This window comes from Hevea brasiliensis, chromosome 14, assembly GCF_030052815.1.
Source record: "Hevea brasiliensis isolate MT/VB/25A 57/8 chromosome 14, ASM3005281v1, whole genome shotgun sequence".
Lineage (NCBI taxonomy): Eukaryota > Viridiplantae > Streptophyta > Magnoliopsida > Malpighiales > Euphorbiaceae > Hevea > Hevea brasiliensis.
Window position 1 is genome coordinate 4,002,816 of NC_079506.1, and position 18,214 is coordinate 4,021,029.

Here is an 18,214-nt window from a genome sequence, read left to right on the forward strand (position 1 = left end):
TCAAAAAATGACTATTCAAGAGCCCATTGAATGAAACAATAGACATTAAGATAAAATCACAAAAAAGTCTTTCAAGTGTATATTCTCTGCCAAAGATTTTCAAAGAAATCCAAAACAAAAACCAAAATCACAAGATTAATTAAAGATAAAAACCAAAACTGGAGTTTCTTGACTAAGAACTAAGGAAACAGGCTACTTTAGTCCTCTTCGTCGATGACCTTGGTGCCCAGATCCTTGAATCCCTCTGGAGGAACCTCAGTAACAGTGACAAGTGAGTAAAACTCCTCCTTTGCGTCCTCTTCATCATTTCTCTTCCTTGCAATTCTAACACGAACTCTCCTTGGCACGCTCCTGATTCCACGGCTCCACACATGCTTGTTTAGCTTGACATCCACTCTAACATCAGTTGTCCCCATGGCCTTCTGAGCGAACTTTCTGATTTCCTTTATAGCCTTAGGAGCCTTCTTCTTGAAAGTGCTACACATAGAATTTAAACAAAGTTTAAGGTGTTTGAATTCTCAAAACACATTATATTAGCAAACAGAATAACTCAGGTCCTGAAGCCAAAAGCAGTCAACAATTCTCAAAAACAAATTAGCTAGAGTCAGCTAAATGACTCACTAATTAGCAAACATGAAGCAAAATAAAAATTGAAAAAAAAAAGTTTTTTTTTCTAACATAACAAATCAATCTATAAAGTTAGAAGAGAAATAAAGCTTCAGAATTTTGCAGCTTTTACAGAAATCAATTGCATCAGTTAGAATCCTACAATGGTTCTATTATGAATGCTATGCAAAATTGCCAAACTTAAATCTCAATTGGTATCTAAACAAGAGAAGTGCGTTTCCACATTGATGTTACCGAATTATATTAAGATTATTTTCAAGCATCTTCACCATTAAGTTAAGATAAAGAATGCAGAAGGGGTAAAAACATTCATAATAAAAGCCTATTATGAACAAATTGTTAAAGTGTAAAGACCAGAAGTAATTACACTTGCCTCAGATTAACATGACCTATTTTAAGTTTAAACACTAAACCATAATAATGACATTTCAGCTGGTGCTAAAAGGAAAACCAATATAATGAAATAAAAGAAGATGGGATGCAGATATAAAAATGAATCAAAAGAAGCATTAATGTGACTAATCCAGGAAAAAAATGTTTAATGATTATATGTGCGCAATCCGAAACAAGGATCATACATATAGCAGCACCACTTAACAAATGAACTCACAGATAAACAAGTACAAATATACAAAGAACAAAATCTCAATAGCTCTATCAATGCATTGCGCTCAACCAACCAAATCACATATTCAACTATTTCAAATTACACATACACATCTAAAATTATACATTGAGCTTCCAGAGCTCCTAAAGATGAAAACAAGAAACAAGCAACAATTAAAAGATAAACAAGATTTTGCAATAAAAGCTAAAATCATGGACAGCATAATTCCCAAATGACAATTCATACACGTTCTTAGCCCTTTACTTTCACCTCCTGTTCATATACTACGTACACTGATATGCCAAGCTCTGTACTAAGTTTCATAAATACGCGCATGAAGCTATTCATAATACAGCACAGAAAGTAACCAAAACCCACAAAATTTAAGCTCCTATATATCAGATCTAGACCATTTTCAATCAAAACAGGCACATTAAATCAACCATAACTTCAAACAAGTGGAGAGAGAGTACCATCGATGCAAGCGTTTATGAAGGTTAATGGTGTACTCTCTAGTAACAACGTCCTCTTTTCTTCCTTTGCCTGCTCTATCCGCCATGGCTGCGGCCCTGTAACAATCCTAAAACTTCGAAGGTAGGGTTCTATTCTCGGCCAGCTACACAAACCCTAAATTGATCACTGCGTTAATATAGTAGCTTGCTTCACTTAAGCGAAATGTCCTCCATTTTTCTTATAACTACGAAAATGTCCTTCAAGTTAAGGGTATTTTTGTCATATGGTTACTAGTTTTGGGCCTTGTGTTTTCATGGCTTGCTTCTCCCTTGGGCCGACGCATGATAAAGAAAAAAAGGAGTCCAAATAACAACTGTTAAGTGTTGAGCGCAAGCGGGAAAAAGCAAAGCAGACGCTGGAAGGAGGAAGGAGAGGACAATCTAGGGCACACTGCACTGCACTGCTAAAACGAAAGTCAGTTTTTTCTATTCTATTTGTTTGTTTCTTGTTGATTTCACCGTTAAAATCAGTTATTGCAAATATATTTATGCTTTTTAGATAATTCTGATTCAGGGTTCTCAGATATTCGTGTGAAGATGGTAACTTTCTTCTTTTTTTCTGTCTTTTGATAGAAGGATTATGTGGGTTCTTCCATTTTGTTTTTCCCTCTTTTTTTGGTTCATTTTAACGTGTAACATTTGTGCTTCAGTCAGGGAGGAAAGAAACGGTGTTGGATTTGGCAAAATTTGTGGACAAGGGTGTCCAAGTCAAGCTCACGGGTGGTAGACAAGGTAACTATTTGTACCCTACATCAGGAGCTTCTTCCCTCTCCCAGTTCAGGGTTATTGGTTTGCTTGTAGTTAAATGAAGTTCAAGCCACCAATAGCAGAAATTGAATGATGAATAAATGGGTGTGACTTGCACTATTTTCATTGGATTTTTTTAGTCTTGAATTGGGCATAAAGTCGTTCCCAAAGAGTGTTCAAACTTTGAGCTTCCAGTTTATTCTTTTTAATTACTTGTAGGGTGGTTGACTTACACAATGATGGGCAAAATTGGGTGCTGAAATCCCTTTAGGTCAAAGAACATTTAGATCAAATAACATGATATGTAATTACTTTAATCTGATAAGTAACAGTAATTCTGTAGCTATAGATATTTGGTAGCTTAGATTTGCTGTCACTATGTTGTGAATACGTTAGATTGTTTATAAGATTTGGGATGTGGAGATAATTACTTAAATATAGTGCAGCAGAATATGTGCTTAGAATTATGTATGGGAGATTCAGAACTGTTAAGTCAAGATGAATATAACCATAAGAGTGTAGTTACTAACCTAGCACTCTCCTGTCCCCTACTGCTAGGAAACAACCACTGCACAAACACACCTACTATAGGAGAAGGTGAATTGATAGCTTAAAGTTATTAATGTTTTAGGATATTTTCTTGGATTGTTAAAAGTTGAGAGGATACAGATGGCATCAAAGATTAGAGAAGTAGCTAGAAAAGTACTTGGAGAGTCTAAAGGACATGGACCACCCTCAAAAGAGAGATGGTGGTGGAATGAGGAAGTACAAAAGGCAGTGAAGAGAAAAAGGGAATGGTATAAGAAATTACCTAAATGTGATAATAATGAGGCATATGAACAGTACAAGATAGCAAAGAAAGAGGCAAAAAAGGCAGTTAGTCAAGCAAGAGCACAGGCCTTTGAAAAGTTATATGAGAAACTTGGAACTAAAGAAGGGGAGAAAGATATTTATAGATTAGCAAGGAGTAGAGAAAGGAAATGTCAAGATCTCAATCAAGTTAGGTGCATTAAGGATAAAGAAGGAAAAGTGTTGGTGAAAGATGAGGACATTAAAGAAAGATGGAGAAATTATTTTAATGATCTCTTTAATAATAGTCAAAATGGTAATAGCGTGAATATAGATTATAGAACAATAGAAAAGAATGTAAATTATACTAGAAGGATTCGATCTTTAGAAGTAAAGGAAGCACTTAAGAGAATGAAAGTGGGTAAAGCCTGTGGACCCGATGAAATACCAATTGAAGTGTGGAAGTATTTGGGAGATATGGGAGTGGCATGGTTAACTAAATTATTTAATAAGATTCTAAACTCAAAGAAAATGCCTAATGAATGGAGGAAGAGTATTTTAGTACCTATTTTTAAAAATAAGGGAGACATACTGAGTTGCTCAAACTATAGGGGAATTAAACTCATGAGCCATACTATGAAGTTGTGGGAGAGAGTTGTGGAGCATCGACTACGTCATGATACTTCTATCTCTCTCAATCAATTTGGTTTCATGCCTGGTCGTTCAACTATGGAAGCGATCTTTCTCATTAGAAGCTTGATGGAGAAATATAGAGATGGGAAGAAAGATCTACACATGGTTTTTATTGATTTGGAGAAGGCTTATGATAGTGTTCCAAGAGAGATCTTATGGAATGTGTTAGAACAAAAGAGGGTATCTATTAGGTACATACAAGTATTGAAAGATATGTACGAAGGAGCAACTACTATTGTGCGCACAGTGGGAGGGGACACAAGTGATTTTCCGATCTCAATTGGATTACACCAAGGATCAGCCATAAGCCCTTACCTTTTTACATTAGTTTTAGATGAACTGACGAAACATATACAAGAGAGTATTCCTTGGTGCATGATGTTTGCGGATGATATTGTTCTGATAGATGAGACACGAGAAGGAGTCAATAGGAAGCTAGAACTTTGGAGAAGTGCTTAGAGTCAAAGGGTTTTAAGTTAAGTAGAACGAAGACAGAATACATGCATTGCAAGTTCAGTGAAGGCCAAACTGGTGATAGGGAAGGAGTTAGTTTGAATGGGGTGGTACTGTCCCAAAGTAATCACTTTAAATATCTAGGCTCAGTCCTTCAAGTAGATGGGGGATGTGAGGAGGATGTTAGTTATAGGATTAAAGCCGGATGGTTGAAGTGGAGACGTGCCACGGAAGTTTTATGTGATCGTAAGATTCCCAATAAATTAAAAGGAAAATTTTACCGTACTGCCATACGACCGGCTATGTTATATGGTAGTGAGTGTTGGGCACTGAAAGAGTCGTATGCATCTAAGATAAGAGTTGCAGAGATGAGAATGTTAAGGTGGATGAGTGGCCATACTAGACTAGATAAAGTCCGTAATGAGAGTATCAGAGAAAAGGTAGGAGTGATGCCAATTGAAGATAAGTTGAGAGAAGGGAGATTGAGGTGGTTTGGTCATGTGAAGCGTAGACATACGGAGGCTCCAGTTAGACAAGTAGAGCACATTAGGTTAGAGGATAGAAAGAAAAAAAGGGGTAGACCTAAATTAACTTGGAGGAGAGTAGTACAACATGACTTAGAAGCATTACACATTTCTGAGGATTTAACCCAAAATCGTTCAGAGTGGAAAAAGCGAATCCATATAGCCGACCCCAAATTTTTGGGATAAAGGCTTAGTTGAGTTGAGTTGAGTTAAAAGTTGAGAGGAAGGTCATGCAATTGTATATATGTTGTTGATAAGATTGACGTCATATATGCTTGCCTAGGATTGTAATGTATAGTCTTAATCGCTTCAATAGTACATTCAAAAGGGAGAGTTAGAACTTTGTTAGTATGGGTAAAAAATCTTATCCTTTTGAAGACTACTTGTTGGGATGGAAATAGTTGTTTCTCAAATGGCAAATATTTGTATTTTCTGAAGAATATAAATATAATGGAGAAGCATTAGCATATTGATACCTAGCCATAAAATTTGTCTTTGCTAAACTGGTTATATGATTGAAATTTGAATCATATTACATGATGTGAATGAGATCAAGTCATGAACATACTCAACATAGTAGAGAAACTTAATTTAAAAGGTGTATTAAATGGCTCAAAATGCAAGATTCCATTGCTTTTCTCCTGCTGAAATGTTGACATGACATTTTCTTTTTCTTTATTTTGTTTTATTTTGCTTATTATTCTGTTGCTATCTAAATTCCCCCTCCATTTCGCTCTTTCTCTTTTCAAACAAGTAATTTGGACAATGGCTATTTGAAGATAATGTCTAGTAATTTTGTTTCACAGGCTTTTTGAGAGAGAGGGAGAGAGAGAGAGAGTATGGTATAAGAGGAAATTTCTAGCCTTTAATGACATGAAATATTCCCATTATCGATATGTTTTATCTAAATAATGGCCATTGGCTCTTCTTGGTTCAGTGACAGGGACTCTGAAAGGGTATGATCAATTGTTAAACCTTGTCCTGGATGAAGCTATAGAATACCTGAGAGGTATTACCTTTATGACTTTGATGATAGATTTTGGGAATGTTTGTATGATGTATATGTGATTTTATGCATATTTTTTAACTGTTATTTCTAGTCAAGGCTATATTGACCTTCCCTAGTGGGAATTCATTGTTAAAGTGTTATTTGTTTTATAAGATGTGTGTGTATGTGTTGCTCAGCTGGGGCCAAAACTTTCAGCCAGCCATACTCTTCATGAATTGGAATGGCTTCCATTTTTTTTTTTTTTTTGTATGTTTCTCTTTCACATCTGTGGTTCCGTAACTTTGAAATGTATTGCTAATGAGACAAAGAAATGAGTCCTAGATAGCAAGGAGAAAAGGAGAGACATGCCTGGTTTTGTTTAATGTGCTGTATCACTTCCCTTTCCCGAGAAATTTATGTTCAATTTTTGCAGTGCTAAGGGTGTAGCAAACATGTAAAAGGGCCTAAAATGGGACCAACTAGGCTTGTTTTTAAACAATTTATCATTGTCTAGCATTTCTTTAGCAATTTCTTCTTCCTCCCTTTTTGTTTTCTTTGCCCCCTCTTATTTTCTCAGTGATATTGTAATGATAGTCTTAGAGGGCAAGTCTTAGCACATTGTTAAGGATGACCGTCCCCTCACCCTTGCAAAGTGATGAAAAGAAAGGGGTATCATGCATTACAAAAGCCCATTATTTTAATGATAGTCTTTTACTCTGAAATTGAGTATCTAATTGCTGGGAGGTTAAGGCACCTTAGACAAGAGAGAAACACATGACTTATTTCTCCTTTCAGGGATCATCATTTTGAAGTATCTATTAGTCTTCTATCAATTTCCAGAGCGCCATTATAAATTTGACCTGAATCCACTGCATATGAGAATATGTTCTCATATTTTCCACGTATTATTCAACTGTGTAACTGAACTCACAATCTCAAGTGTTGAATCCTTTTTGATAATATTTTGTGCATGCTTATTTTGTAATGATGTATTTATTTTGATTTCTTCTCATTGGGTTACAGATCCTGATGATCCTCTGAAGACTACTGATCAGACCAGGCGTCTTGGCCTAATAGTATGTTACTTTTAGTTTATATATTCTATTTTTGCTTCGCTGTGCATAGGGTTGAAAATGTATTTTGGTCAAATGTGTTTCATGGATTTAGTGGTTAATTATCCTTGAGCTTGTATTTCTTTGTCACAATGCATAAGAGTTGCCCTTTTTTTCCCATCAGCTCGCGCGGTTGTCACAACAATGCATCATTCTCATTTGATAAATTCTTGGCGTGTTATTTCTAATGAAAACTTGTTCAAATTGAACTTATTTTTTGTTGTGTTGCAGGTATGCAGGGGAACTGCTGTGATGCTTGTCTCACCAACTGATGGTACAGATGAAATTGCCAACCCTTTCCTGCAGCCGGATGGGGCCTAGACATATCTTTTGTTTATATTCAAAGCCTCTAACTTTGAATCTGTATGCTCTTTCAGCTTGTCCTCATTTTAATTTGGACAACTCTCGTTACAGAATAGGAAATTTGTGATGAGCTTTGACTTAGTCTACTTTTTTTTATACTATAAGCGAACTGCAATTGTAAAATTGTTAATCATACCCTCTCTCTTCTTGGAAGTCTCAGACGAATCATGTGTGATACTGATATGCATCATCTAGTTGTGTCATTGTCAATGGATTACAATGAAAACACATATATTAGATTATTATCAAACTCCTTTGCAATATTGTAGTTAGAGCGCAAATCATCAAATTTAGATGGTAAAGCCATCTGATTCATTTCAAGAAACGAGGGATTAAATTTCAATCCCATTTACATCTACTGTGGGAAGGATGAAAGCCGATCGGCTTGTGTGCCGTACAATCACGGGCTGATTCTATTAGCTTGTGTTTGGTACGCCATTGGAAAGAAAATTTCTATCATCTTCACCAACTGGAGAAGAAAATGCAAGTTTTCTGGTTTATTATATGCGGCAAGGTAACAGGGATGAGATTGATTGACTAAAAGAGAAACTTTTGCCAACAATTTTATCTGCCATGGCATGGAAACGGCTGCAGATTTCAACTTATGCCTAACTCAAGTTCAGTTTTCTTCTGTGATAAAAATGAGCTAAGCATCCAAAACAAAAGGTAGAATTTTGAGTTGATAATTATCATCTCGTGATGCTTTTATTGTCCAATGCAGCCATATGTTAGAGGGTTCACATGTGGCTTGTGGTGGGGTTTACTCACAAGTCACGTTGCACTTCTGGTCTTTCCACAGCTATTTTTGAAATTTAGGGGTTTTTGGTTAGATGTATTCTGATTATTGATATGCATCCAAATAGCTGAACAGTTAGCTGATAGGTAATAGAACACTTATAAACATAATTCTTTCTTTTTTGTCTCTCGGAAACAATAATATTATAAGAATATTAACAACCACGTTCTTTGAATAACTCATATATATATATATATATCTTTCATTTATTAATTTTTATGAAATTTTTATATTGTAAAAAAATAAAATAATTTATTTAATATTGTTAGAATTCATTTTTTCTATTTTTAATTTATCACTCTAATTTAACTTTCCTTTTAACATTTATTTCTTTTAATTTTTTTCTTAAATTATTAAATTACATTTTTTTAGATATTTTTTATTTTTTTAATAATAAAATAATATAATATAATATATTAAATTAACAATTATATATTTATTTCAATAATAAAATAAATTATAAAATATATCATTATCAGTCATTTTATATATCAATAATAGCAGTTATACATAGTTTGTCAAACACTTACTGTCTATTTGGTATTGAGTTTGGAAAACCTAAATTGTTTTTTTCTGAATAAAAGTACCATTTTAAATGTTATTGAAAAAATCAGTTTGAAAAAAAATTATTTTGTTATTTTAGTATTTTTATGACTAAAATTTATCAAATTTAATTTTAAATTATTTTTTTAATACTCTCTAACTAGTATATTTAAAAAAGTAATTTTCTTAACAGTAATACCAAACAAGCCCTTAACATATGTCACGACCCAACCTATGGGCCGGACCGGCACTAGGACCTGGGCCAGCCTAAAGCCCCCGAGGCCCGTAGTAAGCCTTAACTATTCATTAACCCAACTCTAAGGCCCATTTGGGCCCAATATCAAGAAAACAAACGGACAGAGTCCGGCCATAAAATGGACTTTCCAACGGGGAGTTTTCGACTCACCCGACCTGTAAACACAATAAACAATCCATTGGGGAGCTCAGCTCACCCTCCACATACTCATCAACATAATAATAAATGGGAGCTCAGCTCCCTCATCCAATCCATCAAACAGACTTAAAATATTAAGTTTACAGGTCCAACATGAATACAATATTACAGACCAATTTCAAATAATTACTGCTAACACATGCGAAAATTCTAGGAGTAATTAAAATTACACAATATTGATAAACAACCTGCGAGGTAAAAAGGCGAGTTAACCTGAACAAAATATCCTCCTGTGGCTGTAAAAATTTTTGAACAGAGTGAGCGTTCGACTCGAGAGTAAAATATCAATCTTAACTATAATCTCTATAACTATCTCAAACTAATGCAACTTTGTAGAGTGAAATGCAACATACACAACATTTTCACATCATAACATCAAAAGGTAATTTGGAGCACTCACACACCTGTAGTATCAATCATAACATATGGGAGCCGATCCCTATACGACTCTCTTAAATCCAACACGTGCCGTAATTACTCAAGCTCGGACTTCCACTTAATAACCAAATCGAGGGTCCCAGCGAATTACTCAAGCCGTGACTACCCCTCGAAGGAACGGGTCCCAGCGAATTACTCAAGCCGTGACTACCCCGTCCTATCCATAGTCCACACCACATCACACGCACGCCAACGCACGCACACTGCTCCAAATTACCACAACAACATCCATGGTACATCAACAGTTATGAATGCAACATAAATCGTGCCTAGAGTTTAACTACATAAATATATGCATATAAGTGATGCATGGGCATGCTGAACATATAATAATATCGAAATTATAATTAAAATTAATATTTTACTCACAGACTTGACGACAATCACTGTGGCGGCTGGGCGGAGGAAGAAGGCTGTCCCGGCTCACCTGACAATTATATTACAATTATTTAATACAAATGACCCAATACAAATCAAGAAAAGACCCAATACGTCCTAAGTCGTGCCGAAAATCCGGCAGAGTCTCCCCTATACCTAGGACTTACCCAATCTGCAAAAGGGCTCAAAACACACTTCTATATCCACAATCCATATATCCACAACTCAATCACATCACACAGCCCCTCCTGGGCCCATCAAATCAATCATAACATATGTAAAATTTCAATTTAGTCCTTATAATTGATCATTTTTGCAAAAACTGCTCAAATAAGCTCTAAAAATTATAAAACTCTGCCCCGTGGTCCTTAGAAATATTACTAAGCTATTGCAAAAAGAATCGTAATTTTCTAAGCTACCACGAATATTTTATGAATTTTTAATCCTATTTAAGCACTAGAAAATTACAAAAAAGCAAGGTTCGGGTTTACCTTTGCCGATTCCGACTTCGGGAACGCGCTCGGGATGCCTGACAATGGTGGGGTAGCCAAAACCTCGATCCAATTCGGAGACTTTTCCTAGGTTCTGTTCGCTGCGGAAATTCATGATCCGATACAACCGCCGAATTTCCGCGAATTGAAGATACCTACACAAAGCCCAATAATAATATATAAAAATCAGGGGTGTTACAACATAAATCAACTACAAATCAATTATCAGTTATCAATTATCTGCTAACAATAATAATTATTAACTATCAATTATCAGTTACATATAATAGCTAAACTAAATAGATGCTCACGTGTTTATAGTTTGGTTTAGAGGAGTATTATTTGGGAATAATTTAATCAGATTTTTATAATATTTTATTAATTATAACATAAATTTTATATTTAATCCTTTAATTAATTCAATTATAATCGATAATTGATGAATTTTCATTTGATTAACCGAATACTCCTAATTTTACTACCTTGTAATACTTTTTATTTTTCTTTAAATATCTTTTTCAATTATCTGAAATAATCTTGCAGGCAGAGGGTTTGGTTGCCAAAGTTGAAAATAACCATCCAATGAAGAGAATATAGAACAGGTTTATCAAATAATTGACAATAATAATAATAATGATAATAATCCATACAAATCCATACAAAGTTTCATTCCTCAAACTTCAATACCAAACAAACACTAAATCTTTAAAAAAAAAATTATTTTTTAAAATTTAATAATTTTATTAAATATATAAATATTTATATATATATATAAAATAAATAGATATTATTAATTTTATATTATAATTAAATAATAAAAAATGCTTCCACAGAAAAGTTATTTCCATGAAAAATCTACAAAATAAATGAAACCTTTCACAAAAATATTTTTAAAATATTTTTCTAAAACAATATTTTTAATATTTTTAATTTTTTTAAATAATTTAAAAATATATATAATTTATTTTTATCGATTCGGTTCTGTTAGGGTACAGTATTATAGTATCACTTTATTGATTAGACTTTTATACACTCAAATTAACAATGCTAAACTCTCTCAATATTTTCCCAAAATTTCAATTAGATATTTTATTAAGAAACTATCAAAAGAAGATTAATGGATCCAAAACCCAATCTCGTTGATAGCGACTTTATTTTTATCACCCACATCAGCTCTTTAAAAGATTTTGCTTATATGGTCCACTAATATTTGAGCAGGTGGCTTCACTAGGGCAGAACCACGTGTAATATTATTTATGGGCCTACCTGTCAATATAAATGGTCCCCTTAGTCTGATTATCAACCATATTCCGTAATTAAATAAGCAAAATTATAATTTTCTCATTTAAATTAAGATTTTTTAATTCTTAATAACTAATTAATGAGTTAAATTAAATAGTCCAAAGTATTATTACTGCCTTTAATTCAATTAATTAATAATAACAATAAAATTTTAATTTTTATTGATTTTCAATTTTTTTTTAAAGAAAAAAATATTTTAATTTTAGGTTGCTCCACATCTGATCATCAATCATGGAAATGGGTAGATTCCCCATCATTTGGCAACTAAGTTGCAACTTTTATTAGAAAAAGATAAAACCCTTTAATGGGTATGCGTGGCATGCCAATAATTTTTTAATTATAAAATAATAACAAAAATTTAAAATAAAATAATTATAAAAAATCAATATTTTAATCAAAATCAAATCATATGAGGTTTTTTTGGTTAAAATTTTTTAATTATGAAATTAATATTCTATTTTTAATAGAATATGAGAGAAATATTCAGTAGTCATTATATAAATATTGAAACTTGACGTGTAATAATTGTCTTTGAATTCAAAGGGAAAAAAAAATAACCCACATATTTGGACTCCATCAATGGAATATTATGAATTAAAAACCTTTGCACAACATAACATTAATGCCTATATATAGGACAAAGTATTAAAAAAAATGTGATTTAAATTGTTATTTTTTAAAAGAATATTAAAAATAACCTCCCAGTGATTTTTGTTTTAGGAACTCAATGAAAATTTATTATAAATTTTTTTTTACCATAACAGCTGACAATTAATTATCGCAAGAGAGCAAAGCCAACTCAGTTCCCCATAAGAGAGCAACAAATGTACACCTCTCGTTGGTTTATATTTATATCCTCCAAACAGCTTTTCATGCCCCTACAGGGACACCCCCAACAATCTCTTTCAAAGATGGTCCCTACCCTCCAATTCCCATTCTCAATGCTTCCCAATACAAGCGAAACTGCACCTAATATAAACTCCACTTTATATAAAAATAAATTTAATAATATTAAATATTTATTTTTAAATTTATATAAAATTAATTAAAAAATATATATGATAAATAAATTATATTTAATAACACATTTTTATATGAAATTAAACTTTCTGTAGTCACACAGTGCTCAATTATAGAAGCCCTTTGCACCACACCTAATCACAGCCGTCCGATCATCACACCATCCTCGAGATCTCACCTCACCACTTCTTCCAATACCACTATTATATTACAACAAACCCAAAACCCGAAAAACAATAAACCAATTTCCTCACGCAAATGTTCCCGTCATGACCAACTTTACAGCCTTTTACTTTCCTTTTATGCCTGCAGACGTGGCAGTGTTTAATTGGACGATGATATAATGCCAATCATGTCAAGGGAAAAGTAAATTTATCCCGATATTTTGCCCTCGCTAAATCAGGTTAAAAAACCAAGACAAATGTCAGAAGAAAACAAAACATCACATGTCATTTCCCTTCCCCACATATGGACCCCACAACTTTTCTTAACCTTCCAACTGAAATTTCCAGTTGCAAGCCAAATAAATAAATAATGAGCGAAATGACACAAAAACCATAAAGATTTCTTCTAATTTACATTCACATGCCATTGCCATATCTAAACCTCTCTCTCTCTCCAACACACTGAAGAAAAAACATCAAACAGCAAACACGATTCCACAATAATAACGTTAATAATCATATTAATAATAATAATAATGATTTTTCATTTCAAGAAAAAGACAAATAAAGAGAAGATTTATAGAAGAATTTTGATCTGGATGGTCTTCGAAACCATGATTGATTGGATTCAGGTTCATCGATCGATCTCCTTTCCTCTCCCTAAAATCTCTCACTAGCCGAAGACATCTCTATCTCTTCGTAGAGGAAAAAAGAGAAATGATCAGATCGAGAGTATCGATCATCGTGAAATTTTGGAAGTTTTCTGTTCAAATTTGACTTTTTTCTTTCTTTATCAAACTCTAACGATCTTCGCCGCCTTGACCACGGGGTTTTCTCTAGCGATCGCCTCCCGGCCGGCGGCTTTGTAGTCGTAGCTGCAATCGTGTCGATCAGAATACCGGTGTTCCCAGCAGAACAGCTCTCCACAACGGCATCTAAATCCGGTCAACCCAACCTTCTTCCTGCATCCTGAGCACGAGCACCGATTCACCTCCCTCTTAGCCAGCGCTACGTCGGATTTTTCCCGATCTATTGATGTCTCCGCCTTTTGACTCGTCTCCGAAAGCGGATCTCTCACAGGAGATCGAGATGTGCTAGATCTAGGTGATTTACTCGAGATCTCGCTCCCGGATGAGACACCAAGGGCTGATGATGCTGTAGTTGCAGGTGCCGCCGTCGTGGAATTAGAGGTGCTAGTGGTAGCGTTAAAACATTTCTGACACATATTATTAGTGGCAGGATTACCAGTAAATCCACAATTATTAACACACAAGGCAAGAGTTTCTGGCACCTTGAATTCAGTCTCTTCCTTCTCCGTCTTTTGAGCCATTTCTGGATCGATTCTTCTGATTCAAATCACCTCTCGTCCAAGATTTCAGAAACGAAATTGAAGATTCTTTAGCTAGAGAAAGAGGGAAGAGGAAGAGGAAGAGGACAGGTGAATTTTGGGGGTGGAGAGAGCGGAGGTGAAAGGGGATATGAAGAGAAGGAGAGGTCGGCAATGGCGATGGAATATGGGCCTCACAGAGACGCGTATCAAACATTTCTTTTCTGACTATGAGTGGAATTACGGAAATATCCTTGGGATTTAGGTGGAATTAATTAATTACCTGGGATTTTGGCTTGTTTTGTTAAGCGATTTGCGTTCTGACGTGTTACTCGTCATTATTGAGAAAATTATATAATGTGGTTTGCTTATTTTATGGAACTGTGGGACCGGTATTTTAAACCACTTGATTCTCTCTTAATTGCTTCTCCTATGCTTAATAAAAGCTTTGCTAATTGCTAATGTCATAGTTTTGATATTTTTTCAAAGGAATTTACTATTAATATTTTTCTGATAAATTGAACTTTAAATTAGACTCAAAATTAAAATTTTATGATTTTAAAAATAATTTAATTTTATTAAATTAAAACTCAATAATTATTTATTTGTAATATTAAAATTTCTCTTTTCAATATTTAAAAAATGGTATAATTATATTTTGCTTGTATATGTATTAATCACAGAAATTACATTTAAAATAATAAATTAAAGAATAAATTACATTTTTTTATTATTCACATTTTATTGAAGAATATATTATTTATATTTTATTTTTTAATAAAATTTGAGCTCACATGAAAATAAAATTAATTATTTATATAAATATATTTTTGTATTATTCACATTTTATTGAAGAATATATTATTTATATTTTATTTTTTAATAAAATAGGTGAGACTAACTCTCTAAAAAAAAAGCATATCATGAAATGGGCATTATTCAAACCATATATAAAATATTTTTATCCAGCACTAAATAAATTTTTTAGAAATGGGAAAATGACAATTTTCAAATATTAGAGTTGCGTGTGGATTTTTTTTTTATTTTTATTTTATTAATTAAATTATTTATTTGAAAGGTAAGGAAAGGAAAATAGGCAGCTTTCAGCTGGGGAAAGTGGAAATCTAGATAGCTTAAAATTCAAGCGATATTGTCTCTGTTATACAATTGTTTTGTACTTTGACGGCAAATCCCAAAAGTCCAATCATTATTATAAATTGTTATTCTTAACAAAATATCCTAAAATTAAAGTCTTTAGTTGGTAGTAGGAATCAATACACATAATTTAATTTTATTTTAATCAATTTAAATATATTATCATTAGCCATGCTTATTAAATTAATTAAGTTTTGATAAAATTTAAATTCAAAATCTCACAATTTTAAAATATAATTTTAGTTGAAAATATATTTTATTCAATATAATCAAATACTACACTGAATTGATGAAATTTAAATATTTAAATAAATAAATCTTTAATTTTAGAATCAAACTAATTTGATTAATAATTTTTAAAATTTTTAATTTTCTATTGGTAATTTGATTACTTTTAATTTAATAAAATTTTTATTTATTAATTAATATATTTTTTATAATTTTATAATAATATAAATTAAATACTATTTTTTATTAATGGACAAAATTTTGACTTCAATTATGTTCAATTTTCTTTAAATTTTAGTTCAATTAACATTTTAGAGATACCAATAGTTTTTGGTTAATTAATTGAAAATATATCATTAATTAATTTTAATATTGTAAAATAAAAGTTTATTCATAATTTAATAGTTTATTCTTTTCAATTTCTTATCCTTTTTCAAACTTTAACTAGATGAAAGGTAATTGAAATTATTCTAGAAGAAATCTATGAACATATTTTTGTTTTTTTTTTTTCTATTTATGGTTGAGAATTGAGGATTAAGGAAACACACAAAGTTTTAAGCAAGATTTTCCTCCTTCATATGATTAGGATTTGTGATTTTTAAGCAATCATTTTATGACAATAAGGTTTAATTCTTCTGTATCTTTTTTTTTTTTAATTATAACAAAATTAAAATTATTTTTAAGCTTTTATAGTCACAACAGACATACGGAGGCTCCAGTTAGACAAGTAGACATACGGAGACTCAAATTTGATAAATATAGCATATTAGGTTAGAGGATAGAAAGAAAAAAAAGAGGTAGACCTAAATTGACTTGGAGGAGAGTAGTACAACATGACCTATAAGCATTACACATTTTTTAGGATTTAACACAAAATCGTTCAGAGTGGAGAAAGCGAATCCATATAGCAGACCCCAAATTTTTGAGATAAAGGCTTAGTTGAGTTGAGTTGAGTTGTATCGTCACAATATTAAAATGTATTTTATAAAATTTTCATATTATTACTATATTTAAAATTCAATTAAATACCATCTCTTATTAATGGCATTAAAATTTTCTTTATATTTTCTCTGTTTATTTTTATTTATTATTGGAAAAAATTGAGACTATAGTAATATTTCTCTGTGTGCATGGTGTTTGTTAGAGTAATATTTATGACAAAAAATTTTAATAATTATATGTTTAATAAAAAAATTAAGACAATTATTATATATATATATAATAAATATACTTTAACAGTTAATTATAATGAAATTTATATAAAATTTATTAAAATAATTAATAGTTATAATATTTAATTTTTAATAATATAATAATTATAATTATTAAATAAAAAAGTCTACATAAGAAATTAAAAAATTAAAAAATAGATTTAAGACTATAGTAAGTTGGGGCACAAAAATCCGCCGACATGCACCAACAGTCTCTGGAATTAGCCAATAAGGAATCGGTCCATCAAACCAATGGCTCCGCTACACATACAATAATAAGTACAGGGGCAAATAAGTCATTTTACAGAACAACCGCAACCCACTTGCTGGTTGATGGTGACAAGGAAGCAGGAAGCTTTGAGCCGCCCAATCTGACCGCCCACTCCACTACCCTTCCTCAGTTTTCTCGTCCTCCCTCGCCTGGCCATCACGTGTGCTTTACACGCGTACGTGCTTCGTTCGCCCCTGTCTCTCCCAGCGCGTGGCTTGCTTGCTCTCTCAACGTGCAAAACATGTGATTACCACTAGTTGATTAATGCTTAATTACTTAAACAAATTATGTGTTTTGAATTTGTTCAATTCAAGTCGTTTTTTATAATAACTGACTAAGAAATAAAAAATTATTAAATTTTTATTTATTTAATAATATTAAAATCACTCAAAATTTTAAATTATAATTAAAAAATAAAAAATAATAATTAAAATTTAAATAACTATGATGATTGCTTTATTATTTTTTATTTAATTTTTATTAAATAATCTTTGCTTTTCTTTTATACAATTTGAAAGCTGGTCTGGAAAATTAGCGGAATCTACGCGGCTAACCAACGCCATATGGAAAAAAAAAAAAAATAATAAAAAAAGGTTTGGGCGGTTATTGGTGGGTCCACCACTTGACCTGGTCTCCTTGATGTGACCTAGTATAAAGTCAAACAGAGTTCAGGGTAAGCTTGAACGGCTCTGATTCATCCACAATGCCTGCGTTCACCACTTGCCGTTTTCTCAATGAAGCAGCGAAACTGGGGCTTTGTGCTCGGCCACACGTGACCATGCCACTAGATAAAATCGCTTTCATCGGATAAGGAGCGGTTCTGTAGGTCCCATTCACGATTGGTCCCACCTACCTACAAATTTTCAGTTTTCATGGATAGTAATTTAATTATCTCCTCATTCGACTTTCACCCATATTAATGTCTTCTTTCAGCAGTTTGAGTGGTGATAGTTCAGTAGATATCTTAATTTTTTAATTTTTTCAAATTTTTATTAAAATAAAATTTATTTATTATTTAATT

General features: G+C 32.4%; 3 protein-coding genes across 3 annotated transcripts; 1 reads left to right on the forward strand and 2 right to left on the reverse strand.

The window, feature by feature from the left end:
- Positions 1–26: 26 nt before the first annotated feature.
- LOC110643698 (60S ribosomal protein L31) lies at positions 27–1,873 on the reverse strand. Its single transcript, XM_021796158.2, has 2 exons — positions 1,708–1,873; positions 27–477 (listed from the first exon to the last, which is right to left on the reverse strand). Exons 1-2 carry the CDS (start codon positions 1,791–1,793, stop codon positions 198–200), a joined length of 366 nt encoding a protein of 121 aa, XP_021651850.2. The 5' UTR covers positions 1,794–1,873; the 3' UTR covers positions 27–197.
- A 145-nt stretch (positions 1,874–2,018) lies between these two features.
- LOC110643702 (sm-like protein LSM7) lies at positions 2,019–7,665 on the forward strand. Its single transcript, XM_021796161.2, has 6 exons — positions 2,019–2,161; positions 2,261–2,286; positions 2,397–2,478; positions 5,890–5,961; positions 6,964–7,016; positions 7,284–7,665. The coding sequence occupies exons 2-6, from the start codon at positions 2,284–2,286 to the stop codon at positions 7,371–7,373; spliced, it is 300 nt and encodes a 99-aa protein (XP_021651853.1). The 5' UTR covers positions 2,019–2,161; positions 2,261–2,283; the 3' UTR covers positions 7,374–7,665.
- Positions 7,666–13,381: 5,716 nt separating this feature from the next.
- Positions 13,382–14,526, reverse strand: LOC131173146 (zinc finger A20 and AN1 domain-containing stress-associated protein 5-like). The gene has a single exon (XM_058135028.1). The coding sequence runs from the start codon at positions 14,329–14,331 to the stop codon at positions 13,795–13,797; it is 537 nt and encodes a 178-aa protein (XP_057991011.1). The 5' UTR covers positions 14,332–14,526; the 3' UTR covers positions 13,382–13,794.
- Between the last annotated feature and the right edge of the window lie 3,688 nt (positions 14,527–18,214).

Bases quoted from the DNA above. Each gene is read 5' to 3' on its own strand.
- LOC110643698 (XM_021796158.2), bottom strand. From the start codon at position 1,793: ATGGCGGATAGAGCAGGCAAAGGAAGAAAAGAGGACGTTGTTACTAGA. The intron at 478-1,707 runs GTACTCTCTCTC...TTCTATGTGTAG, and splicing joins CATAAACGCTTGCATCGATG to CACTTTCAAGAAGAAGGCTC.
- LOC110643702 (XM_021796161.2), top strand. The intron at 5,962-6,963 runs GTATTACCTTTA...ATTGGGTTACAG, and splicing joins AGCTATAGAATACCTGAGAG to ATCCTGATGATCCTCTGAAG. The intron at 7,017-7,283 runs GTATGTTACTTT...GTTGTGTTGCAG, and splicing joins CCAGGCGTCTTGGCCTAATA to GTATGCAGGGGAACTGCTGT.
- LOC131173146 (XM_058135028.1), bottom strand. From the start codon at position 14,331: ATGGCTCAAAAGACGGAGAAGGAAGAGACTGAATTCAAGGTGCCAGAA.